This window comes from Oryzias latipes, chromosome 16 (genome assembly GCF_053564925.1).
Source record: "Oryzias latipes strain Hd-rR chromosome 16, Olatipes_Hd-rR_3.1".
NCBI lineage: Eukaryota > Metazoa > Chordata > Actinopteri > Beloniformes > Adrianichthyidae > Oryzias > Oryzias latipes.
In genome coordinates, this window is record NC_136252.1 from 11,904,319 (window position 1) to 11,931,574 (window position 27,256).

Genomic DNA, 27,256 nt, shown 5'->3' on the forward strand with positions numbered 1-27,256 from the left:
GATTTAGCCCCACCTCAACCTGCAGCTACTAGGTGATGCTGATCACCTATGTGCTCTCCTATTTAAGACACTGCCACACCAATCTCTGTACCAGATAGTGGTCCTTCTCTTCTTGTCATCAAGTGTACCTGTTTGCATGTTTCCTGCCTCATCTCGACCCATGCTCACGTCTTGGACCTGCGGACCTCCGTTTCGCCCTCCGGTCCCTCTGCCTCGGCTCTGTCTGCCCTCTGTGTCTCCCACTCACGCCTTCGTCCTCGCCTTCTGATCTTTGCCTGGCCCTCCTGGATCTCTCCATCTTTCTAGTGAGACTGTTCCTATTCTGCCATTTGGATCTTGAACTTTTTCGGATTACTGGACTGGACTAGCGTTGAGGTTCCCTCCGCTGAATTGAATTGGATTAACTCGACCGCCATTGATTGACATTGACTCTCTTCTCAGAACACTCTTGGACACCCCCTACTGTTTGGAGGACTTTTGTGACTGCCAAATAAACTGTATCAATCCCTCCATCCAAAGTCACTGCATTTTGGGACCCCCCTTCCCCAAACCTGACAATGTCTTTCCACCACAATATGTTGCTTTGGAGTGTTGAGCCAAAGAACCTAAATTCTCATCACCGCTACTCCCTAAGTTGAAAAAAATCATAAGGCAGTTTGGGGATTTTGTGACCTTCTAAAATCACTTAAAATTTGCTTTGTTTTGTACTGCAGTTAAAAATATTGATATGGACATTTCCTAATTCATTTAGAGAAAATTACTTGAAAGAAGTAATCCCCCGACCTAAAAGTAAATGATAACCAGATTTTAATTCTTGTTATTAATTAATACTTGAGGATTTACTTAGACATTATTGATGTTGTAATAAAGGGAACCATCACTGACTTCGATGGCCTTTCAGTCTCACTCCAGCTTGGGTTGTCTTTAACTTGAACTCTTAGTTTATCGTGACCTGTAGTGTTTTTTGAATCACAATCTTACTGAAGAGGCTAAGCGCTCTTTGTGCTGCGTCTTCTGCAGCCCTCTGAAACTATATCAGACTAAGGTTGTTCTTTTGTAGTCAGAAAGTAACTTGCCATTTTATTATTATTGAATTATTACGGTACATAAAATAACTTGTACAAGGGATTATTGGTCCATGTTTCTATGTCTGTAACAGTACTATGTACCGCTCAAACATACAAACGTATACTTGTGTTCTCACGGTAAGTTATAGTGTCAAGGTTCTAACAGAGTTGGCAAGAAAAGTGTGTTTCGGGGGGAGAAATTAGCACATTCTCTGCTTTATTTGTTAACTGATGGTGGCCTCTATAAACATGTTGGTATCTTAGTCAATGTGAATAATAACACAGAAATGTTTTCATTTTTGTTTCTCAGAGGATATACGCAGAGTCTTAAAGGAAGTTTACCAGTAGTGGTTTTAAATTAATGACTTTCCAATTATAGGACACCATTGTCAAGAGATGCTTATTAATTCCTTCAGACTCATTATGTCATGGAAAATGGGGCTCTGATAAGGTAAATGCAGATGAAAATAGAAACGTGTCTCAACAGCTCTGTTCCTACAGGAATCTTCTGCTCAGATATTCAGAGGGTTAAAGATAAATAAAAGATCTGACTGCTAAATTTAAGATGTGAAGGCTTTGATCAGAGGCTACGGAGTACTCTCGCAAAACGTGAGTGTAACTTCCCATTTTGAAACTGTTATCAAAGTTCTGAGAGTCTCCTCAAAACTGAACAAAGCCACGGGAGCAATACCCACCACGAGAATCATTAAACCTAATGAAGTGGTATACACTTCAGCAGCAATGATCCTGAAGAAGTTTGGCTTTAGGAGATATGGGAGAAACAAGGAACGATGCTCACCATAGAAACAACTTTTGAAGAGCAAAATGAATGCAGCTTGAAGAGAGGAGTGATTAAAAATAAAAGTAAGTGCCTTAGATGTACAGCCAGATCCCCTAGACTGAAGCATGGAAACTGCCAAACAAAAGCTCCTGGCCTTGACCAGCCCCCTGCAGAGTTCTACAAACGATACTAAAGGCAGTCCGATAAACCAGCTGTTCAGAACTCAACCTGCAACATTGTATGTTTGGTGGCAGGGTAATCACAGCAAAGACACCAAGACTAGCAACTCTACTGGAAAAGTGTATAGGAGAAGAAAGAAGCACATCACGCAACCTCCCTGAACAGAACCCAGTGACTGGCACAGTGTCAGACATTCAAGGAAGACGCTCAAGAACTGGACTGCACTGTGCCCGGACATGCTCATTGCTCTGCCTTTGTCCTTTTTATTTTGTTCACCTCCAGAGCCATCATCCACACCACCATCCTCTGCTATGTGGCAGCACTGTGTCCAGCCACAACTTTCCAGTCTCTGATCCCTTTCAAGATTAACTTGTATGGCCAAAATGTAACCGACCTGTGTCCTCCTCTCTCCACTTTTATATGTCACCCTAAGCTCCTCCCTTTTCCAGAAAAACATGTTCACCACTGCTATTTTAGTTATTTTAGCCAGGTCGACCACCATTTGTCAGTTTTCATTCCAATCCTGAACACCACTCTTACCCATAACTTCAACCTGTGTTCTTGAACACAAAGAACGTCCATCTTTCTTCTTTTAACCATGAGGCCCAACTGTCAGAACTTTTTAAAAAGTGTTTTAAAAAAGACTAATAGATGTAAATGAAAAATAGAAAAGAAAAAATAGAAAGAAATATGATAATTTTAAGAATATTGTGGAAATCTTGTGATAAATTTCCTTTAAAAATGAAAAAAGTCTGTTTCTAAAAGTGCAGTCAGTCTAGACAAAAGGATTTTAAGTGTTTTCTAGTTGATGCATTTGTAATGAGCTGTTGCTAAATCTTTATTTACCATCTTCTTGTCATTCATTTACTGGAACTGCAGTCACTTAAACTTTGAGGAAGGAAAACTGTTTAGAAAATTTTCAGGATTTGTTGTTGAAGGATGCAAGATACAGTGACGTTTATATTTTATTTACAGCTGAAGTTAACCAGGAAGTTGACTGAAAAACTTTTGAGTGTGACATTTTTTAAAGTGATGAATATAATTTGTATCTTTCTAAATCTTTGTATTTTTGATCTGTTATGTTTTATCTGATTTTCTAAATATGGATGGAGATTATGGTGTTTAAATACATATTGGTGCCAGTATCTTGCTGGCAGTATCATATAAAAATGTGGATTGCGGTTCTTTTAAGCACTGCAGCTGCACAGCGGCTCATAGGTTAATGCACTTAGAGTTCTGCAGAACCTCCCAGCAATAGATTCTAGTTTAGCAACCTGATGGATTAGAGTGATGTGTACAACGTTCTGAAAAAAGGCCAACATCGTGTTGACGTTACTAGTTAACTTCTGCGTGTGAGAAAGCGGAGCTGCAGCAGTGCAATAATGTAAAAAAAAGGATCTTAGCCATATTAAAGCAACTTTCTTTCACCTGTTCATGCTGTCTCATCACACTTTATTGTTTCTGGAAAGAATGGTTTGTTTGTTTTTTCCTTTGTCTTTGAAGCATCATTCAGGCTCCTGAAGCGTTTAAAAGCTACATTAAGCAATGTTGGAACTAAACAGAACTTTATTTACTCAAAAAAGTTTTAGAACCTTATTGGTTTAGATACAGTCATTCCATTTTTTTTCTTAAACTGAAATATATTTTGTAGTGGAAATCAGGCAATGTTGACTGTTCCCTTTCTATATTTTAAGTTACCAAATTAAAAGCACTACGAATTTCCTTGGGTAAAAGCAAGTTATATATGAGATACATTTGCAGTGCTTAATATTGTATATCGTTAAATAAATGGAATTTTACAATTTTATTACAGTGGAAAACGAATTGAAATTCAGGTAGAGTTTTTTCTAAGTCATACTTTGAAAAAAAAGAAAGAAAATATGTTCCGGTAAAATATCGGGATACGCAACGTATCGTGTGGCGCGTATCGGGATACATATTGTATCGCCAGACTCTTGCCCATACACACCCCTAGTCATTCATATGTGTTTCCTCCGTTAGTCATTCGTCAATGTGCACAGATGTCTGTCGGACAGGTCTTTATGTGAATTCGGTTTTGAGCTGTTTAAAATTTTTGGGTGGTTAAGAATTACGCGGTTTCTGCATATTTTACGTACCTTATATGCAAATATTATGTAAATCTTACACAACTGTGCCAGAATTTTGCAAGATGCATACAGAAATTGGTAGCTATCCATGACCGTTCCATGTATGTCTAACGGCCTTTTCATGCATGTACCACCGATGTATAGCTTTTATATCGGCGCACATAACACATTTAAATTACATAATTGATGCACGAATCACTAATAAACTGCATATAAACAGCGCAAGAATCATACGCGGTTAATGTTTTACGTTGATACTTTCTCCAAGGGCACAACCAACTACCATCACTGCATGGGGTGGGGGAGCTGTAGGATGTTTGTGTAGTCATCCACAAAAGTACCATGGGTACAGGAAGGGTCCACTTTCCCATTTCTTAGCGTAGAAAAACCTCAGTCGATCTATTCAAAGACCATTTTATCACAGTCATTTAGCTAAACTAGCCATTTTTTTTTCTGTGAACCTTCTGTTCAGCATTTCTGCAGTTATTTTGATGCAAACATGAAGCAAAAATAATAAAGTGTTCAAGACATATAACCTGTCATGGACTGGTGGTGGAGGACCCAAAATGCAGGAGACCAGGATCGGTTCTTGGTCATGTTTTTGGTTTTCTTTTTGTCAGTCACTCCAGTTTCAGATTCATGATCCACAGCTGTCTTCAGTTCAGTTAATTACCCTCAGCCTATTTAAGTGTCTGGGTTTCTGTTCATGCTTGTCAGGTCATCTGCTCTGTTGTGTCACAGTTTTGTTTCTCCCCGTAGTTTTGTCATGTTTTAGTTTGTTAATTAAATGTTTTATATCCTGTCGCCAATCCTGGTCTTCTGCATTTTGGGTCCTCCACCACCAATTCATGACAGATGGATCATGAACCACTGCACGGTGGCGCAGTGGTTAGCGCTTTTGCCTCACACCAAGAAGGCCTGTGGTTCAAGTCCGACTAGGGGATATGAAAAACACAACATCAATGGGGACCTCTCTGTGTGGAGTTTGTATGTTCTCCCTGTGCATGCGTGGGTTTTCTCCAGGATCTCCGGCTTCCTCCCACCATCCCAAAACATGCTTCATAGGTTAATTGGCAACTCTAAATTGTCCATAGGTGTGAGTGTGAGAGTGAATGGGTGTGTGATTGAGGACATTCTACCCTGCGACAGACTGGCGACCTGTCCAGGGCGTCCCCTGCCTTCGCCCACAAGTGGCCGGGATAGACTCAAGCAGCCCCGTGACCCCGAAAGGGACTAAACGGAATAGAGAAAAAAAAAATGAATGAATGGATCATGAACCTGAAACTGGAGTGACTGACAAAAAGAAAACCAGAAACATGACCAAGAACAAAACCAAACCACTAAATCCTTACATAACCACTTTATTTCAACAGGATTTTTTTACAAGCATTTGCTGGTCAACAGAAATGACATAAAGCCTGTCTCTGATTACTTCTTTGTTTATTTTCAGGGGGAATATTTGAGTCCATTGAAAGCGGCCCATCAGGAGCTGAGGAGCTAGCCTTTAAATTTGCTTTAAACACAATCAACAGGAACAGAACCCTGCTGCCAAACACCACACTCACCTATGACATCCAAAGAATAAACATCTATGACAGTTTTGAGGCCTCCCGGAAAGGTGAGTGTTTTTTGTTTTATGCTATAATGCTATAATTGATTCTGTCTGAGAAGGAAAAGTACATTTCATATCTGGTCTCATTACACTCTTGTATTCTACCTAGTGATTTAACCAGGTCCTTCTATCAAATTGAATAATGTAGGTACAGTGGGTCTAATTAAAAGCTAACAGTGGCTTAGTCAAGTATTGTATAGAGCAGTGGTTCCTAACGTTTTTCAGGCAATCAGACAATATTTTCATGGCCTGGTCCAAATGAGGCAGAAGAAAAAAAAAATTTTTCACGTTAAAATGCTACTACAAGAAATTGAGTTTATAAATAAAACATTTGAAGTGTTCTTTTTTTTTGCAGATGACAAAGATTCGGTGAAGGAAAATTATTCATTTGTAGAAGTTGTTTCTGATTTGATAAAAAATGCAATAAATGTAATAATTTCAATAAAATTCAAAAAAATGATTTAATGATCATTAACTGCAATTGAACAAAAGCCAACAAAGTAGAACACAACAAGTTATATTGCAGAAGCTAACAGTTCAAATGTTCTTTTTACCCAGCTTGTGACCAGCTTTCTCTGGGGGTGGCAGCCATCTTTGGTCCCTCTCATAGCTCCTCTGCCAATGCAGTTCAGTCCATCTGCAATGCTCTGGGAGTCCCACATATCCAAACCAAGTGGAAACACCAAGTGTCAGACAACAGAGATGTTTTCTACGTAAGCCTCTATCCAGACTTCTCCTCCCTCAGTCGGGCTATTCTGGACCTTGTGCACTTCTTCAAGTGGAAGACAGTTACAGTGGTTTATGACGACAGCACTGGTAAGGAGAAAGCACTTTCTGCACTTTCACTGCTGTTCTTCCTCTTTGTTGACCTCATCAGTCCAGCCATTAGCAGAAAATCTAGATAATTGGGCCACGTGGGTTTATTTACTCATGTACTTGCAGATAGACAGATGATGAGACCTCCTCAAAGTGTCCATCCAAAAATGACAGTGACAGCTATGTTCATTTTGTATCATGAGATCAAACATATGTAATTTTGTTGTGTTTCATTCTATGTGCTGCCATACTGTATATTTTTGTTTGTGTTGTCCAAAAATTTTGAAACTGATTGTCACTGTAAATCTCTTAATGTTAGTGTGTTCATTATTTTGAAGGAATGGTGAATTCCTTTGCTCATGCACACGCATGTGTGCTCAGGGAGACATGATAAATAAAGGCCTATACAGGCCTTTTTTTGTCAATTAAAAAGAAGCATAAAGATGTAGCTTTACCTTGACATTTTTCACCGCCAGCATGCTGTCTGCTTTAGAAGGTTTTGTATCTATTGTGACATGTCAATACCAGCTTTTTGTCCGCCGTCTGGTTATGGCCTGGGGGGTGTTAGCATTAAAATAATAAATACAGGAAACACACAGACCAGTAACTTAATTGCACAGAATCTGCAGTCATCCTCTCATTATTTGGAAAAAACAAGCCTTGAGCACCAGAGCGATAGAGGCTCAGATCTACCTCACTAGACAAAACCCAAGGTGTAGGCTGTAAAAAGAGGCGCCTCCAACAATCCAGCACATAACTACAGGGTGGAAGATGCTGGCAGGGAAAGCATACATGGAGCGCCACAATCAAGTGGCTGGAATAATATACAGGAACATGTGTGCAGAATATGAACTGGAAACCCCAAGGTCAAAATGGGAAACACCTACGAAGGTGGTAGAGAATGAGAGGGCAAAGATCCTGTGGGACTTCCAGATCCAGACTGATAGGATGGTAATGGCGAACCAACCAGACATTGTAATGGTGGACAAAGAACAGAGGAAAGCCGTTGTGGTGGATGTGGCAGTGCCAAGCGATGGAAACATCAGGAAGAAGGAACATGAGAAACTGGAGAAATACCAGGGACTCAGAGAAGAACTGGAGAAAGCATGAAAGTGAAGGTGACAGTGGTGCCTGTGGTAATTGGAGCACTCGGGGCAGTAACCCCCAAGCTGGAGGAGTGGCTACAACAGATACCTGGAAAGACCTCAGACCTCTCAGTCCAGAAAAGCGCAGTGCTAGGAACAGCTAAGAAACTGCGCAGGACCCTCAAGCTCCCAGGCCTCTGGTAGAAGACCCAAGCTTAGGTGAGAAACCCCCCACGGAGGGTGAGAGCTGCAGTTCTAACCTCTTTTCTTTATCCACCACTATAATGTCTGGTTTGTTCGCCATTACCATCCTGCCAACATACATGTACAAATGATCTCAACAGTTGAATCACGAGTGGCTTCACGTGTATCAACATTACAATGACTGATTCTTGACTTCAGTGAGTTTGAAATGTAGTAAATTGTGATAAACAATGTCTTAGTGCTGTCTATAATGTAAATGAATATGAAGGAGCAGATTGTTTCAGTGTGGTTCTGAGCACAGCAGGAGGCCTTTGCCATCTGTTGCATGTGAAGACACAACCTGTGCGTCCGCACTCTACATTTTCCCCAGTATTCATCAAAGCAGACCTTGTTCACTCTCAACATTAACTGCAGACCAGGTCACTGGGTAACAAAAAAGCCAGCAGGCAAGACTCATGGACCATATGCCTCGGTTCAGGGTGTGTGCCAGCTTGACAAAATGTTGCCAGCCTCCAAACCCTTTATCCAACTGACACATTAAGCTAATTTTGCATCGGATCTGCATTTGCTTATCCCTTTTTTATATGTTTATAGGACAGCTGAGTTCATTTATTACTCAAATATGGAGTTGAACAGTATTCTCTTTAGAGCTTTGTTAAAGTGGTTTGTGACGTCCACAGGTAAAAAAAAGTTTTGCATTTCTACAAAAATTTGTACTTAAGTAGAAAAATGCAGGTGTAGAATCATTTTGTGTTTATGTAATATCAATTACTCCTAGTTGACAAAACATTTGAGATTTTTTATTTGAGCAAGTTTAAGCAAGATTAAAAGTTGAAAGAAATGTGTTTTACACGTGCACTAATGTATTATTTTATTTTTTATTAATGCCCACACATAGATCTACTGACACATACTCAAATTTGGACATTTGATCTAAATATTCCATTTGATCTAATCAACCAATAATCACCTTTCTTATGTCTACGGCCAACTAGCATGCTGCCAATCAGATAGCTAAATGTTAGAAAAAAATCGTCTGAATGCTTTTATCCTTTGTTCCTCAGGGTCCATTTTTGTTGCTAAATAATTGAATTGCTTTTAACAGTCAAAATTTCATATCCTTATTAGAAACAGACTGTCGTAACTGAACTCAAACATTGAAAGAGTTTACCTTTAAGGCAGGGGTCGGGAACCTATGGCTCGCGAGCCATATATGGCTCTTTTGATGGTCACATGTGGCTCGCAGACAAATCTTCAATTATACTTTTTTATTCATTAGACCAGTCCTTCTCGGGCGCGATGCGATGCCAGAGGGGCGCAGTCGTAGCGGTGCTTAGAGAAAAAAGTCTGCGCCAGCATTATCACTTTACTATTAGCTATTATTTCACAGAGTGTGTACCAGCCGGAAACCTGTGAATTGCCGTGCCCAAAACTGCGCGCTGCCGTCTCTGAAAAAGAGCGCGCAGTTGCGGGGACGGGATGTGTGAAGAAAAAAGCAGAGGGTGGGGGTGAGGGGTTGTGGGGACCGGCAGCAGGTGAAACCCGCTGCCCGTCACTCACTGCAGCGTGTGAGTGTGTGTTTGGCTCCCCGTCTGCATGTGATCAGTCTGTCTCACATCTAAAGAACATTCATACTAACCTAAGATCACGTTTAAAGTCTCAACGCCTGCGTGAAGCAGAAACTCACCACCTATCAACCAGACTACTAGACCATCAGCAAAACCACCACGAGAAATACTCACCATTTATTAGCAACAGCATAACAATGTTATTAAAAAGAATCCACAGACTTATTGTACTTTAAAAATGTTGAAATTACATCAAATGCACACATTCACTTGTATATTTAGTTTTAAACATATTGTCGCGGACTGAGTTGGACTTGGCTGTTGGGCCGCGTTATAAGTTCTGGAGTTCATTAACGCATCAAGCATTGGCTCTCAGTTCTGTCGCTCAGCCTGTTGTTAGGTAATTTGGACCAATGGGGTTCAGCAATGGGCCGAATAAGGGAAATGGGAGGGCTGGAGCAGGTGAATATAAAGTTGGTAGAAGCGCTCTCGTCTCTGCGGGAGAGATTCAGGAGTTGCTGAATTAATTGTACGGCGTTTGTTGCGGTCTGCAGTGACCAGAATAAAGAACCTTAAAAGAGGTTAAGTCTCAGTGTGGGAAAGAGACACAACATTATTGTATGGCTCTTTCTAAATTACATTTAAAAATATGTGGCGTTTATGGCTCTCTCGGCCAAAAAGGTTCCCGACCCCTGCTTTAAGGGATCAACTTATAGCAGATTTTCTTTTTAGTATTATTTTACTTTTTAGTACTGTGGTCTATTTTTACAAGAGTTATAGTTTGCTAAATATTTAGACCCCCTTTTGTTATCCCAAATTATTCTCATAAAATGTTGGGTGACAGTTGTTGGCTATTTATATTACTTTTCATCATACCCGGGACACACTAAGAGGCCACTTCTCTCGACTGACCTGGGAACGCCTCGTAATCCCCTCAGAAGAGCAAAAAAAAAACAAGTGTTACATAAAGAAAGACTGATGTAGAGAAATACTAAAAACAACTGCAGCATACAATTATTTCAAAATAAATAAATATATTATTAAATTGCTGTTAAATGAGATGGGGGAGTAATAAATAAAGAAGGAAAATGATCAAATTTCCTTTTTACTATCTTAGACTATGCAAATATTAGACTAGCAGGTTGAGAAAAACTTTTGACACTTTGAAGCTTCTTAAAACAAAGACTGTGTACATGAATTAGAATTAGAATTGAGTTTGGTGTGAACGGACAATGGATGTAAATGATGTGCTAGCGAAGTGCGCTCGAAGAGGGGGATTATGCACGATACACGAGAAGGCCAAATTGTGGCTAGTCATACGTACACACACACACTGACATGCACATAGGCAGATGTAGACAGCGTTCTGCTGTGGTTTTTATTTCTCTAACCTTTGATCCTTTCACCTTTCACCTTTGATCCGTTCCACCCCTACACATTAGTATTAATTGATCGTTCTATTTAGCAAAGGACAGTCAGAAATAATTTAACGTTAAATTATTATATTGTTTTTTAAGTTGTTCTAAAATATAAGGTTTTTATGTACATAGTTTGTTTGTCTTATCCCTCCTGCATTTCACACAGGAAAAATATCGATGATACCAATAAATACTGGATCGAAAAGCATTATCGATAGGAGGAGCAGTATCGATAAAATTTTAACAATAACTATCCCTACTTGTGACCAAAACAGCTTTATTTTCCAAAATATACAGTGTTAGAAATAACAGACAGAAGTCATGTGAAGAATAAGGGTCTCATGGAGTGAATGCTTGTGCAGATAAAACTTCCTGGCTGTCAGTGCCTCTGATTTTGCTGTAAGGTCTGGTCTGTTGTGATTAGAAAAGGAGACGTCAAAGTGTTTTCAATCAGACTTGATTCATTCTTTTAGCTGTTATTGTTCATTCAGTTTTGCAGCTGAGTAGTTGATTTGAACTCTTTTGATGAGATCTTTGAATCTCAAAACCCACATTCATTTTAACTTTATTACAAACACAGACAAATCTCTTAAAGGTCATAGAGAAAGTTAGGGCAGACTAAGATGTTGTGAAGTGACCACAGGACCACCACAGTTTTTTCATGCTGGATGGTGACAACTTCTGTTTTAAAAGTAATTCTTATACTGTACCTTAAACTGTGAGAGAAAATAATCTAGGATGTTTGATTGGAAAAGATAATGATGCTGGAAATAAGCACAAATGAATAACAGTAGCAAACATTCACCTCAATACTTTGTAATGTTACCTTAATTAGCAATTATAGAGCTCAAATGTTTCAAGTTGGTCTTTGCCAGGTTTGTATACACTGTAGCTGCTATTTTGGTCCACTCTTTCATGCAGATAATCTATTTTGTAGCTTTTGCGAGGCCAGACTTTCAACTCTGTCCACAGATTTTCTGATGCATTGAGATCCAGAGACTGGCTAGACCACTCCAGAACCTTGAGATGCTTTTTAATGAGCCACACATTGTTTCCCAGCTAAAGTGTTTGGGAACATTATCATACTGGAATGTTCTCACTGAGATTTTTGCCCCAAATCTGACTACACATGGTCCCATTCATTCTTTCCTTAATATAGATCAGTCATCTTTTTCCCTGGGTAGTAAAGCAGTCCCCCAGGCATATTATTTCCACCCCCCATGCTTGACCGTGGCTATTGTGTTCTTGAGATGCAATTCCATTTTAGTCTCATCTAAAATGGAACGATTTTCCCAACCCTCCTCTGGATCACCCAGATGATCTCAGAGAAACTTCAGACGGGGCTGGGCATGTGCTGCCTTAAGCAGGGAGGAGAACTTTGGAACACTTCAGGACTTGAATCCATGAAAACGTAGTGTGTCACTGCAGCAACCTTTGGTACTGTGGTCCCAGCTCTTTTCAGGTCATTGGCCAGTTCCTCCATGCAGTTCTAAGCTATTTCATCACCACTCTCAAGATCACTACTAGGTGAGATCTTGCATGGAACCCCAAGTGTTTGAGATTGTCAGTGATACTGTATTTTCATATTGTAGTTGATCTCGTTTCTTCAAGCTTCTGCTTATTGTAGATTGGTTCATTTCAGTCTTATTGGAATCTTGTCCTTTGTGTCCTTTATCAGCTCTTTGGCTTTGGTTGCAGTCTGATTGTTTAAGGGTGTGGACAGGTATGTGTTTAAACAGGTGCAATTAATACCGGTAGCAAATGGAGCGTGGAGTGATTTTTGTGTCTGTGAGGGACAGAAAATCTTGCTTGTGTGCCACTTTTTTGTGTACCATTGTACAAATAAATGATTTCCTGGATTCTTTTATATTTTGTCTCATGCAGTTTAAGTTGATGAGCATGACAGACACATTTTTGAATTGGGACAATTGCTGGGAATTGGTGACTAAAAATCCTGTTTTGCCCCACTGTACATTTTCTGATTTCACTGTAAACGTTTACTGTTTGTGTACCTGTACTGTTTTTACTGACTCTAAGAGGGCCTATTGTACACATGGGGAAAAAGACCTGGAGCTATAGTTGACAATCCTTAGGACACCTTTTTAATTACCCTCCACTTCTGCTATTGAAAATCTAAAGTGGACATGACTGGGTCACTGTTGGATTAGCATTGGTTAGATTTTGAAAAGATGGCTGCAGCATTACCCTCCCAATTTCAGCATTCCCACGAACAGCTAGATGATGGGGGCAGTTTATGTATTTATTTCATTTATGAGTCTGTCAAGTGCACTGTATCTTTTTCTTGATTTACTTAGTCCGTAAATTTGAACTGGTATGTATGTAAGGCGTGTTCTTGCATGATCTGCTCTCGACCATCATCTGCTGCTGTCAACCATGGCTTCTCTCAAGGACAGCTTGTAAAGTGACTAAAAACATTCTCAGTTTGTGGTAATTGATAAGCAAGCAAGGGAGGAAGCAAAAACAGAATTACTAACCATGACAGGATCCCTAAAACGCTTTGTACAATAACCAAACGGAGATGTCAGCAGGTGTCACAGTACCTCTAGCCAAGACTCCACATCTATATATCTATCTTTAACACAGCTGCTGCAGCAAATGTTGATTGCTTCATGAGGGAAACAAGTTGCCACTCAATAAAACACTGTCTTACAGCCATGTTTCAGCTGCAGCACTTCACCGTGCTAAAGCTTCACATGTGCACATTTTTGTAATGCTAACTAAAAACCGCACAGCACAATAACTTTGATTCAAAGTGACTTTAGACGGTTGAACCTTGAACATAAAAAGTGACAAATGACTGTGACAGGCTATAAATGGCTTTAAGCTGTGATGGCGGTGTTCTCTTCACAGGTGTCCTCTAACAACATCTCTGTAGGGTTTTTTGACTTGTATTAAAGAATATATGAAAGCTAGTCCTATGAGCTGCATGTGTCATATTTCATTGTTCGTTTTGCACTCGTTGCTTTCTTCATGTTTATTATCGCAGTTCTATTCCTTGTTGGTATTTTACTGTTTACTCCACAAACCAGTTTGGTCTTGCAAGTACGTAGTTTCTGGATTATTTTTGTTTGTGTTGGTAAAGTGACTTACATGTTATGAACGATTTGTTCGTGACTCTCACATCATTATTTCATACATCATTTTTGTGGAGGGAGGAGAGTAGGTCAAGCTAATTCATCCTTTCTATCTTTGTTGACCCCCTAATAAAAAGGAACAACAAGCTCAGTCATTCCACTCATTGCTTGATGACTAAATGGTGAATTTGACGGCATTGTCGTCCACATGCAGACCTTTTGAGAGCGTCAGATAGACCAGTTTTATGCTCAGGGGTCACAGAATCAAAAATCCTCTTTTAACCCTTTAACACTGGAGATGCTGCAGGCGACACTTAAACAGCACAATCCCTTTGACGTACCATGTAACTCTTTGACCGTTACTAGGAACATGAATTCATTGTGATGCGTAGATAAGTGGTTTTGCATATCCCTAAACAGGCATTTTTTTACTGCGCTTTTGGCATATGGTGTTCACCTTGGACTGTAGCTACTCGATACTAGCACATGTACTCACAGTTGGAAAGGTCTTGGTTTGAAATGTGTGTAAATCTGGTGAATCTTGCTCCAGGCTTTTTCCTTCACAGCTCTATTCTGATAAATGAAAGACTTGATTAAAATTCTGCCCAGGCACAAACCGCAGAAATGAATTTTTCCCGCATGATCAATTTTAAAACCGTTGGTATTTCTCTGAATTAAAAACGACGCCATCAGCTCCTGATTCACACACGTTTTTTTTATATGAAACAAATCATGCGATTTTTCAGCACTATAATAAAGGAAAAAAGGTTCAAATTCTAAAAAAAAGCTTTGTGCTCTTTTTAAGCTTTTTTAAAAGATACTTTCAGTTTGAGAAATCATTCAAATGTTAAAATGTTCAACAGAATTGGGCTATTTCAGTTGTATTCAGCTTTTTAAAATACCTTTTGGTTTTTCTTTGCAAATACAGTTAGTTTTTATGAACATTTCAGGTCAGTATTGGATTATAATAGAAGTCAATAGGCAGAATGTTTCCGATCTAGAGTATATGATGTCAGGCAATTTTTAAGACCACTTTTGTTCGGCCTGAATCCCATTGAGCATCTGTGGAAGGAGCTGAAACATGCCATTGGGAGAAAACACCCGTCAAACCGGAGACAACTGGAGCAGTTTGCTCATGAGGAGTGGGCCAAAATACCTGTCGACAGGTGTAGAAGGCAGAGTGTGCTGTGTGCTGCATGGCCCTGCGTGCAGCAACTGTGTCGGCAATAAAGACCAATCCTCCTCACCTTGGCTCCTCTGCATCTTTTCTCGGCGGGACCCCGTCACATATGGTGTCAGAAGTGGGATCGCGGAGGGGCTTACCACTTAAAAGAGAACCAGATACAGCTGTCAGTGTGGGAGTCTGAGTGGAGAAGTTGGAGAGTCTGAGAGGAGAATTTGGAGTGTTGGATTGGAGAAGTCTATGTTGGTTAACCTTTGTGGAGCAATTGGTGTGCTCTGTTCTTGCATTAAAGTCAAGAATACTTTCACCTTGGCGCCTCTGCCCAATCATTCCCTGGTGGGACCCACGACAGTTGGTGTCAGAAGTGGGATAAGCAGATGGCTGGCCGCAAAAAGGTGAGACACAGAGGTCTGCGTTCCCAGAAGGAGGAGATGGAACCAACATCGGATGCAGTCCCTCTGTTGTCCAATTCATCCTCTGAGGAGGAGGTGGTAGATCCTGGTGCCTCTGGTGGTTCTCCAGGCCTGACCAAAGGCCCAGAAGGTGACTTGGCGGCTATGATGAGAGACTTCCTCCGTGGACAGCAGCAGCGGGAGGACAGATTCATCGCTGCCCTCCAAGGTTTGGAAGCCTCTTTTTCCAGGGCAGAGCACCATTCTGGTCGGCGGCGTAACATCAGTCCCAAAGCCGCTGGACCAAGCTCAGCCGCAGTGAGTAGCCCAAGGTTGGATCTGCCAACACCAGCTGCAACGTCCCGTCGACGGCATCCAGTGGCACAGGAGGACTCCAGCTGGTCAGATCAACCACAGAGCAGAGTCAGTTTACAGCCACCTGATTGGAGACCTTACATGGAGCCAAAGGTCCCTCCATATCAGACAGGTGAGGACATTGAAAATTACCTGCTACGTTTTGAACGGATTGCCAGGACGTGGAGATGGCCAGAGACTGAGTGGGCATGTCGCCTGGTGCCACTGCTGTCCGGAAAGGCGTTGGAGGCCTACACAGCAATGGACGAGCAGCAAGCCCACATCTACAAGGACCTGAAAGACGCACTCCTGGTAAAATTTGACATCTCGCCAGAGACTTACCGTCAGCAGTTCCGGTCTACTGTGGTGCCATCTGGGGAGAATCCGACTGAGACATACCACCGCCTGAAGGGCCTCTACCGTCGCTGGATCCGCCCAGAGCAACACAGCAAGGAGCAGATCGGGGAGATCGTCATCCTGGAGCAGCTGCTGCGTGTGCTTCCAGCTGACGTGAGGACGTGGGTGAAGGAGCACGACCCGGAGGATGGCCTCACCGCTGCCCGGCTTGCGCTGCAGTATCTCAACGCTCGACGAGGAGCGTCTGCACGGCCGTCGGGTGGGGATCAGCGTCTTCCCATTCAAACCGCTCCACTGAGACCTGCACGGAGAGACTTCCATCAGGCAACGCAAGGTACCAACCCAGCACCTAACCAGCGAGCGGCGGGTAAGGACCTTGTGTGTTTCTATTGCCAGCAGATTGGTCACAAAGCCTCCGTATGTCCAATCCGCAAGACTAAATTCACAGGTGCTTGCTACGCACCCAGGCCAGAGACTGTCACAGGAGCAGGGCCTGTGCACATGGACAAAGACACTTTCCAGCCACTTAAACAGGTGACTGTGAACGGACAGCAGGTTACTGCTATGTTGGACACGGGCAGTTTTGTTTCTCTGGTCAAACAGAGTTTAATCCCTTTTGGTGGACTTGATTATAGCAGGCAAACAAGTGTTGTGTGTGTTCATGGCGACCAACATTTGTACCCAAAAGCGGATGTAACAGTGACCATAAATGAACAATCCTATCTTTTGACTGTCGGGGTGGTAGAGAACCTACCTGTTGATTTAATTTTGGGGTGCCATCTGGAAGGAGACCAGCGGGGGCGTGTGGCCGATGGAAGGGCCTTTGCCGGGGCTGGGAACGACCAGAGCGGGCACCGAGGAGCGGATCGGAGGGGTCGCCGTCGTGGAGCCGCTGCAGCCTATGCATCCCACCGACGCGACGCGAGGACGTGTTTCTGGCGGATCGGCGTGGAGAATGCGCAGCGGCGGACTTCTGAGTGGATTGCCGCACATCGTCACTCCCTCAGAGGAGGGGGATGGTGTGACGGTGTGGCACCGTCAGATGACGAGGGGGACCACACTGTGTTTTATTGTTTGTTTGTGTATTTGTATTTATTTAATGTTTTAACATGTTTCCTGTGACCTTCCTGTGGCCTAATGGAGAACACCGCCCGTGGGAGGGGCTTAAGGTTCATAAGGAAGTGTCACAGGAAGTGGAGGAGGAGTAATGACAGAGTGTGCTGTGTGCTGCATGGCCCTGCGTGCAGCAACTGTGTCGGCAATAAAGACCAATCCTCCTCACCTTGGCTCCTCTGCATCTTTTCTCGGCGGGACCCCGTCACACTCTGCCATAACTCTAGATCTTTTTTTGGCAAAACGTATGAAAATGCTTTTAGTTTCTTAAAATCCAAACCTCAAAGCTGTGGGGCAAACACTTTCCACCCCACAACCCCATAGGTGAGCTGCATTACTGTAAAACTGCTGCACATTGTTAAAATATTTTCATATCTGAGCACAGATTCGCCTCCTTTTACGGGTTCATATATATTGCAGAGTGTTGTTGGTAAAAGGACGATTGTGTGCCGGTTTCATCTCTGTGTTTCACAACAAATGTTTGAATCTGTGAAGCATACCCAGTTTAGTCTTCCTCCTTTAGACCTCATGCATTTATCTGAACATAAATAAGACGGCCAATGTGGTGAGTTTCACATTAACATTGACCCTGAGAGTCTGGAGCTCAGTGACTCATCAGCCATTACTCCCGTCTCGCAGCATCGCAGATCAACCATATGAGAGAATTACTTTAACGTCGACATGACCAATCATGATTGAGCGGTCCAGTTAAAGGAACACTTTTTCCTTGTCGGTGGCAACGCATTAGAAGAGAGGCTAGGAAGGGAATGCTTGCAGGGCTGTTCCTGCCAAGGGAGATTTATCACAGGCAAGCCGATCTGTTTTACGCTCTGGATACTCCCAGATGACTCCATAATAAACGCTTACAGGGTATGAAATATTCATGTGAAGTTCTATACGGATCCTGGTGTTGTCGCTTCAAATTAAACTCTGTCAATACTGATCAACACTGATGTCCTGCTGTTAGTAGAAAAGTCTCTGCAGGCAACAATGGCACATTTAAGGTGGTATGAAGAATGATTTTGCCCACTTACAGCTAGAATAGAGCAGAGAGGTGATTAGATTTGTTTATGATGGGAAAGTGCAGCCATCAGCTGCTTTTATTAGGGTTTAAAAAAATGGAGGCGACAGCTTCAGCAGTGGAAGCTTCTCTTCACAAACAGCTGACAAAACCCTAACCCTCTGCATGAGCCGTAGCCTAAAGCCAAGGATAACACACACACGTACACGTAGACACATGCACTGAACACACAATAAATGAAGTCAGATTTGCACTGCCAAGAACAGGGGTGCTCATAACCGCGATCAATATGCGGGTAGATTGGGGGCCATCAAAAATATAAATTAATAAATAAATAAAAATACTATTAAAAAAGGGATGTCAGTGAATAATCATCATCGCTGTGAAATGTGTCCCTTGTATGACATGAAGAACGTCCAATCGAACATCCTCTGATACATACGTAACTGCACATGTGTTTAAATACACCGAGAGGACTTGCTACCTTCCATCGGAGAGCCTCTGTCCCCAGCAGAGGGCCACTCCGGCCTGCAGGAGAATTTATTGAAGCCCGGGCTGGCTGCTGGCGCTCGCCCTCTGGTCCCCCCACCCATTAGAAAGCCTGAGTGCTGCACGCTTTAGGTCCTGGAGATACCTGGTTGATCTTGCTAATAGCCTATAGTTGTGTCGAAGATTACGCCAAGACAAAAATCAAACCAAGGGCCTGATGTGGAGTTTACCTTGCTCCTCATCTTCAGAAAGGCATGAGAGTTCAGCGTCAGACTCCTGACCATGACTGGCCCGAGGTCAAAATGAACGTAGAACAGAATTTACTCTGAATTTACGTTTTTTTGTTGTGTGCGGTGTGCTGACACGACAACTAGAAACACACTTGGTGTTAGCTCACCTTTGCACTAATAGTTTGCATGATTGAATGAATGAAAGATTTCACACTAGTTGGTTTAAAGGCATAGGTATGCGTTCGTGAACACTATCTGTTTTGTGTGCATGTTGACATGTGGACATTTTTGCGGCTAGCAGGTGTGTTGATAATATTTGAGTGTGTGTGAACAGGCCCCGCCCTTTCTGTACTACATTTGAACCGTACCGTAACGATAAACAACCAGTAAACCTGTCTGCTCTATGCTGCTTCATGGTCTTACCCCCCTTCCCCTCCTATTATCACCCTCCTACCCCCCCTCTCTCTAACGTCCCTCTCTCTTCTTCCCCTCTTTCCTTTTCCGTCCAGTCCAACACCAAAGATTTTCAAACATGATTGAAATTAATAAAGTTTGGCCTCAATTACAAAAGGGGTTTATTCAGACATACCTTTGGTTTGTCTGAAGATGAATAACCCCTCTTGTTAAAATAAAATATGTCCAACACAAGAGGCCCTCAGCTCTCATCTGTTTGCCTAGCTGTTGGACAGGACAAGTTGAAAAAAAAAACAAAAAAAAAAACGAAACACACAGATCTGATTCAACAAGCTGATGAAGACAAAATGACAGAGAAACTAATATTATATATTATATAGTATATATATATATATATATATATAGACAGACAGACACCAGCAACTCGGTAAAGAACTGGAGAAAGCGTGGAAAGTAATATCAGAGAAATGCGGCCGTACACTTCTGATCCAGATTCCAACTCAGACGAGGAAAACAAAGATCATGGATCTATTTGTCTGTAAGTGGATGCATCAGAATGGAGCAGAGCAGGGAGACCTTGGCCCCGCCCATTTCAGTTGCTGCTTTGCAAACCGGAGCTTTTTCAAAATGCTGGTTTTTATACGCACCTGTGCCATTACGGTCAAGAAAATTCTCAGAATGGCACTTTTATTCTTAAATTTGTTTATAAATGTCCTCCATCATGAGAACAACATGTTCAAAACACCTTTTACATTGGAGAGAGTCTTTACGGAGTTTCATTTTTTTCTTTTTCTTTCTCAGATTATGAATGTGTTTCATTGGTTTGTAAGTTGTTTCTTATTTATTCCTTTCTGCTAACAGCTGGACTACAGACAGAAAAATGTTCAGTAAAGGTGGTGTAGCAGGAAGCTGCAGGCACTTATTCCAAACTTCCAGTTTTTTTTCCTGTCTTACTCAGAGCATGTTGTGGGTCATATTGCCCCAAATGCACAGTTGTTAGAAATGTTGGAAAACAGGACTAAATGTGGTGTGTATGGGCTCATGGTTAGGGGGGGAATTTACCAGCACATCCAAACCTAATTCAGGGGGATCTCTCCAGAGAGAAATAATCTGAGTTTCAAATACCTTTGTTTAAAGACTTAATGGTCTCTTTTGTGGATTTGGCTGCCAGCTCTGTACATTGACATTATTTGTAAATTTGCAAAGCGCCGCTTTGGTGGTGGGGTTTGCCAGTTTTATGGTCTGGATCAGGAAATCTACATGGGTCTTCTATGTTTCATCCTTCATTGTTGTTGTTTTTTAAATCTTTCAAACTTCCACCTCATATTCTGAACAGATATTTCTGCACTCTTCTGGCCTTTTGGATGAAGAAATCTGTGCAGACATCTTTAGCTGGTGCCTCACATCCATCTGTGCTAATCTCTGCATGTGCACTGATCTGCTTTATCTGCTAAAATCTGTTTCACTTGTGCTAATGACCTTTCCTTCTGCAATTCCTGTCTTTGACCTATAAAGACAGACTCTTTTCTGGGCTACTCCTCTCATTTGGCACTTGCCATGGAGTGCCTTGTTCTTGGATTATGCTTTCTCGTCTTTTCCTTTTCTTGTTGAATTTTTGCTGGGATCCTTCTCCCATGTTTTCTCTTTCATATTTTAAAACCCTTAACTATGGGCTCTAAAAATACTTCTAAACCTTGATTAACTGTTCATGCTCCATATGTATACCCCCTCAACACACACACAAACACACACACACTCATTCTTTCATATTTCTCTTAATCCGGTATTCAGTCACTTTTTCAAGAGTGTGGATGAAATGCTTGAAGCTTTTAAGCCCGAGCCCCAGCAGGAGTTGAACTGGCGTGGGCTTGACTTTTTTTTCCAGTTCTCATAAAACTGTGTTCATGGTCAGGCAATGCTCACTTGTGGTTACACAAAGGTCTGGTGTGGATCTTAAAAAATAGATTCAAAGAAAACAAGAACTTGATAAAAAAAGGATGATAATAGTTGACATATGTATAATAAGACAGATTGTTCTTCCTCACAGCAGATTCAGTAATACAGATCTCGGTTCTTCTGCTTCATTAACTCTTTTGGCTTCTCCACAGTTTCTAGTAACTCCAGGACCCAACGGCAGTCTGCTACTTTCGTTTATAGGGTAACTTGAGACACTTTAATTCATAGCAGAGGAGCGACTCTGCAATGTGATGGTTAAATACCTCTGGTGGCTCTCAGGTCAGCACATGGGGGGAGGCTCATCACCGTCCCGACAGATAGTTTGTTTTTAATGAAAACCATCACAGAGCTGTTGTACTTTCAGCAAGCTGGCTCTGCACAGTGAAGCGCTCTCATATGTTGGTAGGGAGTAAACTAACAACGCCTCAAGGCAAACAGCTGGCCATGCAGGCGGTGGGCAGACACAGCAGCCCTCAGCACCACCTCCACTTATGCAGAAAAAAGCAGCAACACTGGCTGTTCATGCGAAAGCGTCTGGCCTGTTTGTGTGGCATAAACCCAGGAAGTCCTCATACTTGTCAGTAGGGCCAAATATTATTAGAGGAAAATATTTTGAACATGCAGATCTTACATAGTTATGTTTTTAGTCTATTCAAATATTTTTGTTTTTGTGTTTTTGAAAAAACAATTATGATAATTTTGCCAAGTTCTATAGAGCACATTTCTCCAGAAGTCCAGAGATTCAGACCATTGGAAAATATCCCAAAATGCCTCAGTGTAGCGACCTAAATTGAAGTTCTTAAGCAAATTCAGCAGGTGGCTGCACAATGGCATTTGTAATCAGAAGTTGGCAGTTGCATTTTTTTTTGCGCGGCGGCCACTAAGGTTTTAAGAAAAAAGTTTTACAATGACCGGATGATTTTTTGACATCGGTCAGTGGCCGCCCGGGCATATTTAAAGGTCGTGCAGCGGCAGTCCAGTGACAGGCCGGAACCTTACATGTATTGTACTTTATTAAGGTCATGCTACTCACAACATTTGCACCCACCGAACGACTGTATTTTGAACATATATTCCCATCTAAAATCACTAAGTCACTTTGCTGCACCTCACTTTTAACTTTAATATTGTAAAATTCTAAAGTCATTGTTTTGTTTTATATTTGTTTTTATATTGTTACTTGACGTGAACTGCTATTCTCTTGGCCAAGTCGCCCTTAAAGAGATCTCGACCTCAATAGGTTTTACCTGGTTAAATAAAGGTAAAGACACGCCGTAGGCTGTCGATTTTGAACTTTTCAATACAGAGAATGAAGAAGAAAAGTATCGGAATCAAAACAAGCTTCTAATTAATAAAACAAAAATAAGTGTTACTATTAAAAAGGGACTGGGTGATGCAGAAGAAAAAAATAATTGACTATAACTAAACTGAAACAAAAATATATATTTTATTTAATAATTAAGATTATTTTACAATTTTCCTCTTTGTGTTACGTCCACAAACGTACAGCAGGGTATTCCAGAAAGCAGGTTATTCTACCTCCCACGGTAAGTTTAAAGGTTAAGGAAGTATTTAACCTCAGCTTTCGGTTCCAGAAATGGAGGTATCTTTCAGGGTATGTCAAGTTGCCATAGCAACTCATGCTCTGAACATAACCTGTTATTGAGCAGGTTTAGTTGAAGGTTACTTTGTTTTCAGAGAGGTGAAGCAGCCTGACGTGTCCATTTGAAGAAAATTTAGTGGATAAAGAAGCTCAGATAAGACTCTTTCTAACGTGAGAGGATGATAAGACCACACATGGATGTTGGAAAAATAAACTTTTTTACATTGTTGATCTAACTTAATTATTTACGTCAGTTAAGATAATTCATTTTTTCTGTTAAGTCAGTTTAAAAATAACACGTAGTTTTCAGACAGTTATTTTACTTTCATTCAAATCAATTCAATTAAGTAGGTGTAACTTTGGAGCCGCTGTTAGATCGGCACAGCAAGGGATTGTGGGATACCATTCCCTTTGCCTGTCTGGACAGATTTGGGTTTAAATGTGGGTGATTGACCAAATGTGTTTAGTTGTTTAGCTGTTTTTCTGTGTTTTACCTTGTTTTGCCGAGTTATTTTGTCCTACATTGCTTAAATCTCTGCACCATGAGTGAGAGGGAGGGAGAAGATAATGAGTTTATATAGCACCCCTACCATTTCAATCTGTAATGACAATGTTGGAAAATTCCCAATGAATGACTACGCAAAGTGGATATTGTTTTGTTCTTTTTATTGTTATAAAAATGAGTATATCTGCCGGCTCAAACTTAGACATATGAGAGTTCAAAAATAATAATACATCAAGTTGGAAAAAAATATTAATTTAATTTGAGTAAATTGACATTTAGTTAAATAAATATGTAAATTTGAGTTGTATAAACAATTGAGTTTTATTGACGTAAGAAATTAGGTTGAATAAATTTAACTCAATTACTTGTTAGCAATAGAAGTAATTAATTTACGGTAAGTTGGCAAAATTGGATAAGTTATATATATATGCATCACAAGGAAAATGGAAATAAGTTCAGAAACCTGTGCGTTTACTTTGTCTGTTCTTCTACTACAAGCAGAAACTCTTTTGCTGATGCAGCCGTGTTACTTTTTTGATGGACGCATAATCTTCATACGCCGTCATTTAAATCTCCGACTCTGTCTCACTGAAGTGTAGCGCTCTCTTTTTTTCTCCACGTTTCCATGGTTCCATGGTTTTCCATGGTTCCACGGAAATTGTCGATCTATTGAGAATGTCTTTATGTACTTGCTGTGCACGTGCATTAACCAAGGGTTACCAAGTCGAGCGTAATTACGCCAACTCATATCCGGTCTTTTGGAACCGACATACCCCGAGTAAACAAGTTCAGGCGGATTTCAGCCAGAGTTCAGGCTTAAAGTCAGGGCAGTTTAAACATGCTTCCTGGAATACCCCCCTGGTCTAGTGCTGGAGTGTACATAACAAACACACACAGTGAATGACATTTAAGAGTTTTTATTTAAGAGGAGGAGGGGAGGTAGAGACCAAGGTTGAGCTAAAGGAAAGAAATAAAGAAAACAAAACACAGCCTAACTATCACTAGTCTAGAACAGAACCAGAAAACAAAAGTATCACTGACTTATCTACAAAGAGTTTATAAAACATACAAGGGGTGGCAACAACCAACTTACCTAGTGTATATAACAAAAAGCAAGCTACATGAGGCGTACAGGGTACCCAGGTTACCTGTCCACAAACCTCTCCAACATAAAGCGCTGTTCACATTCATCTGTGTTATTAAATAATCTGTGTTGTGATCCAGAAAGAGCTCTGCTCTCAAGTGATCCACAGGAGCTTATATGCAGGCCTGGTGGCTGGCTCTGGGGCCTGATTGCACAGCTCGTCACCAGGTGTCTTCACTCACAGGACGCATTTGCAGCACATGCATAGGAAAGAGGAAAGGAAAAGGAAAGGAACAAAAGGAAAAAACAGTGAAAAACCTCTGCATGTGACACTTGACATACACATTAAGGATGTGATTGCAACTGTCATGATGAGGTAGTGCTAAATGTGAAATTTGCTTTCACATTGTAAATGAATCTTGTTGGATAAATGTTTGTTCTTGAGAACTGTCAAAGATCGAACACCTTTTTTAACTATTTAACCCGTTTTGTGTTTTTTTCTTCAAAGGACTGATTCGGCTGCAGGAACTTATAAAAGCGCCATCCCGGTACAATATCCGCCTGAAGATCCGACAATTGCCTCCAGATTACAAGGACGCAAAACCACTTTTAAAGGAGATGAAACGAGGAAAAGAGTTTCATATCATCTTCGACTGTGGTCACGAAATGGCAGCTGGGATCCTTAAGCAGGTGTGCAGATGATGTGTTGGTGTATCTGTGAACACACAGCTGTGTGCAGTTCCTGTTTATTCCTTTGCTCCCCTGAAGCTTAAAGATGACGATGAGTTCATAGTCTAAGACAGTGTTTTTCAACCAGTGTTGAGGAAGGGAGATGGTCTGGTCTGCCGTGGGAAATTGCTCCTCGTTAATCATTAACTGATCTAAAAACATTTACCATCTCCAGTATATCAGCTCTGTGTTCATCCAAACAGGCCCTAATAAAACATTAAGTAGTTAGGAATATGAAAGATCATAAAATACTTTTTTCTTTGTGTTTATTTGATTCTATTAAAGACATTTTGATGAGAATGACTGTACCGCGATTTAGCCGTAGCATCAGCTGTTTTCGGAAAAGTCCCGCCCCTTTAACTGTCTCCACCAATCACAAGTGATTAAAGTCCTCACTTCCTTGTTCCGATTCTGCTCATAAAGTCGCTTAGTTCCAACAGAAATAACAGCTAAAGCTCATCTTTAGCGGTGTAGCTTTCCGCGGGATCCGGTATCAGACCGTGGAACAAGTGAACAAAACAAAGAAGCTCAGAGACGCGAGTCTGTCTGGCGTTCGGCGGCTGTTTGCACTACATCTCCCATGATGCATTGGGTTAAAGTGACAGCGTCTCAGCGCACAATGAGGCTTGCTTGCTTGGGTAATCTATTGTTGGGCATCCGACACACGTGCCCTGCCCATCGAAGTTGTGCAGATGTTATTAGGGCATCAACGCTAACTGTGTTGGCACGTCTCAAAACCTCAACATCTGGGATACGATGTTGCCACTTGATGTTGAGAATAAAGCGAAGGTGGCGAAGCTGAAGTCATGTTAGAGCCTTGATATGTCTGCGGTAGAGTGTGGTACACTCGATGGAGTATAGCAAGCAGGGGATGACTGCGGCTGCATATACCTTCACTTTGGTACTAGTACTGATGTCATGGCAACTCCACAGTCTCTTTTGTAGTGCACCATAGGCCTTAGTGGCAGAAAGTATTCTCCGTTCCACTTCCAGATCAGCTGAGTTTGAGTTAGTTAAGGTACTGCCCAGGTAAGAAAAACTCTCTGTTGACTTCAGTGGTTCATCATGGACCATAATCGTCTCTGGGTATTTGTTGGATAATGTGGGAGGCTGATACAGTAGTTCGGTCTCAGAGATATTAATCTCCAATCCAAACATCTCAGCTGCAGAGGAAAAGCGATCTACAATCTGTTGCATATCAGATGCGTTGTTAAAAGTCTTGAAACCTCAACGAACAGACATCAAACAGTTTGTAAATCTTCTAACTTAACCTTTTTTACATCTTTTAGAAAAAACAGCTGCAACTTCCAGCTTTTTCTGCCACAATTATCACAAAAATGCATGTGAGATTGCAGAGGGGCTGTAGATCAATACAGACTATGAGTTTCAATTTTTCTTTTTTTTTTATGCTGGTGTGCCGCGGGATTTTTATCAAGGTTAAATTGTGCCGTGGCTCAATAAAGGTTGAAAAACACTGGTCTAAGATGCATTTTCAATCAGCAGGTGTCTAAATCAGGCCCTCATCAACAATGGGTATTTTTTTTCTGCTTTTTATTATTTTTCGTTGTCATATTTAGTTAATTTTCTTACATCACAAATGCATTTGCTAAAAGTGATTGAATTAAATTACTGGAGTTGACAATAAACAGTAATTGGCTTCCTGGTTTGCTGGTTGTCTTGTGTCACAGTTTCATGAGACTCGGAAATAAAATCAGTGTGGTGTCATCTGCATATTACTGAGTGGCATCATAATTTTCTATTTGACCCAGTGTTGCTAGATTTTGGGGGGGAAAAATACAAGCCCAACGGTAAAAAGTAAGTCCAAAAACATTTTAATTTTCAACAGCAATGGCGGTGAGCAAGAGTTAGTGGACGTTGAGTTTAGTTAATTG

At 41.2% G+C, this 27,256-nt stretch overlaps 2 protein-coding genes across 7 annotated transcripts in view; one reads left to right on the forward strand and one right to left on the reverse strand.

Moving 5' to 3' along the window:
- The window catches only part of LOC101172189 (glutamate receptor, ionotropic, kainate 2), a 253,946-nt gene that overhangs the window by 84,134 nt on the left and 142,556 nt on the right, over positions 1-27,256 (forward strand). For 5 of the 6 annotated variants that reach the window (XR_002291930.3, XM_078933421.1, XM_020709977.3 and 2 more), the window contains 3 exons: positions 5,587-5,754; positions 6,307-6,564; positions 25,144-25,325. Coding sequence is in view for 5 of the 6 variants with exons in the window: in XM_078933421.1 (XP_078789547.1) it covers positions 5,587-5,754; positions 6,307-6,564; positions 25,144-25,325 (608 nt within the window). In the remaining variant the exon portion in view is untranslated. The remainder of the gene's footprint in view (positions 1-5,586; positions 5,755-6,306; positions 6,565-25,143; positions 25,326-27,256) is intronic. The other variant, XM_078933422.1, reaches the window with a different exon arrangement.
- On the reverse strand, positions 15,570-16,825 carry LOC144984397 (uncharacterized). Its single transcript, XM_078932689.1, has 3 exons — positions 16,206-16,825; positions 16,017-16,114; positions 15,570-15,907 (listed from the first exon to the last, which is right to left on the reverse strand). The coding sequence occupies exons 1-3, from the start codon at positions 16,539-16,541 to the stop codon at positions 15,793-15,795; spliced, it is 549 nt and encodes a 182-aa protein (XP_078788815.1). The 5' UTR covers positions 16,542-16,825; the 3' UTR covers positions 15,570-15,792.

Coding starts and splice junctions, on each gene's coding strand:
- LOC144984397 (XM_078932689.1), bottom strand. CDS start 16,541: ATGGAAGTCTCTCCGTGCAGGTCTCAGTGGAGCGGTTTGAATGGGAAG. Junction 16,115..16,205: donor GTAGACCGGAACTGCTGACG/GTAAGTCTCTGG, acceptor ATTGCTGTGTAG/GCCTCCAACGCCTTTCCGGA. Junction 15,908..16,016: donor ATCCGTTCAAAACGTAGCAG/GTAATTTTCAAT, acceptor TGATCTGACCAG/CTGGAGTCCTCCTGTGCCAC.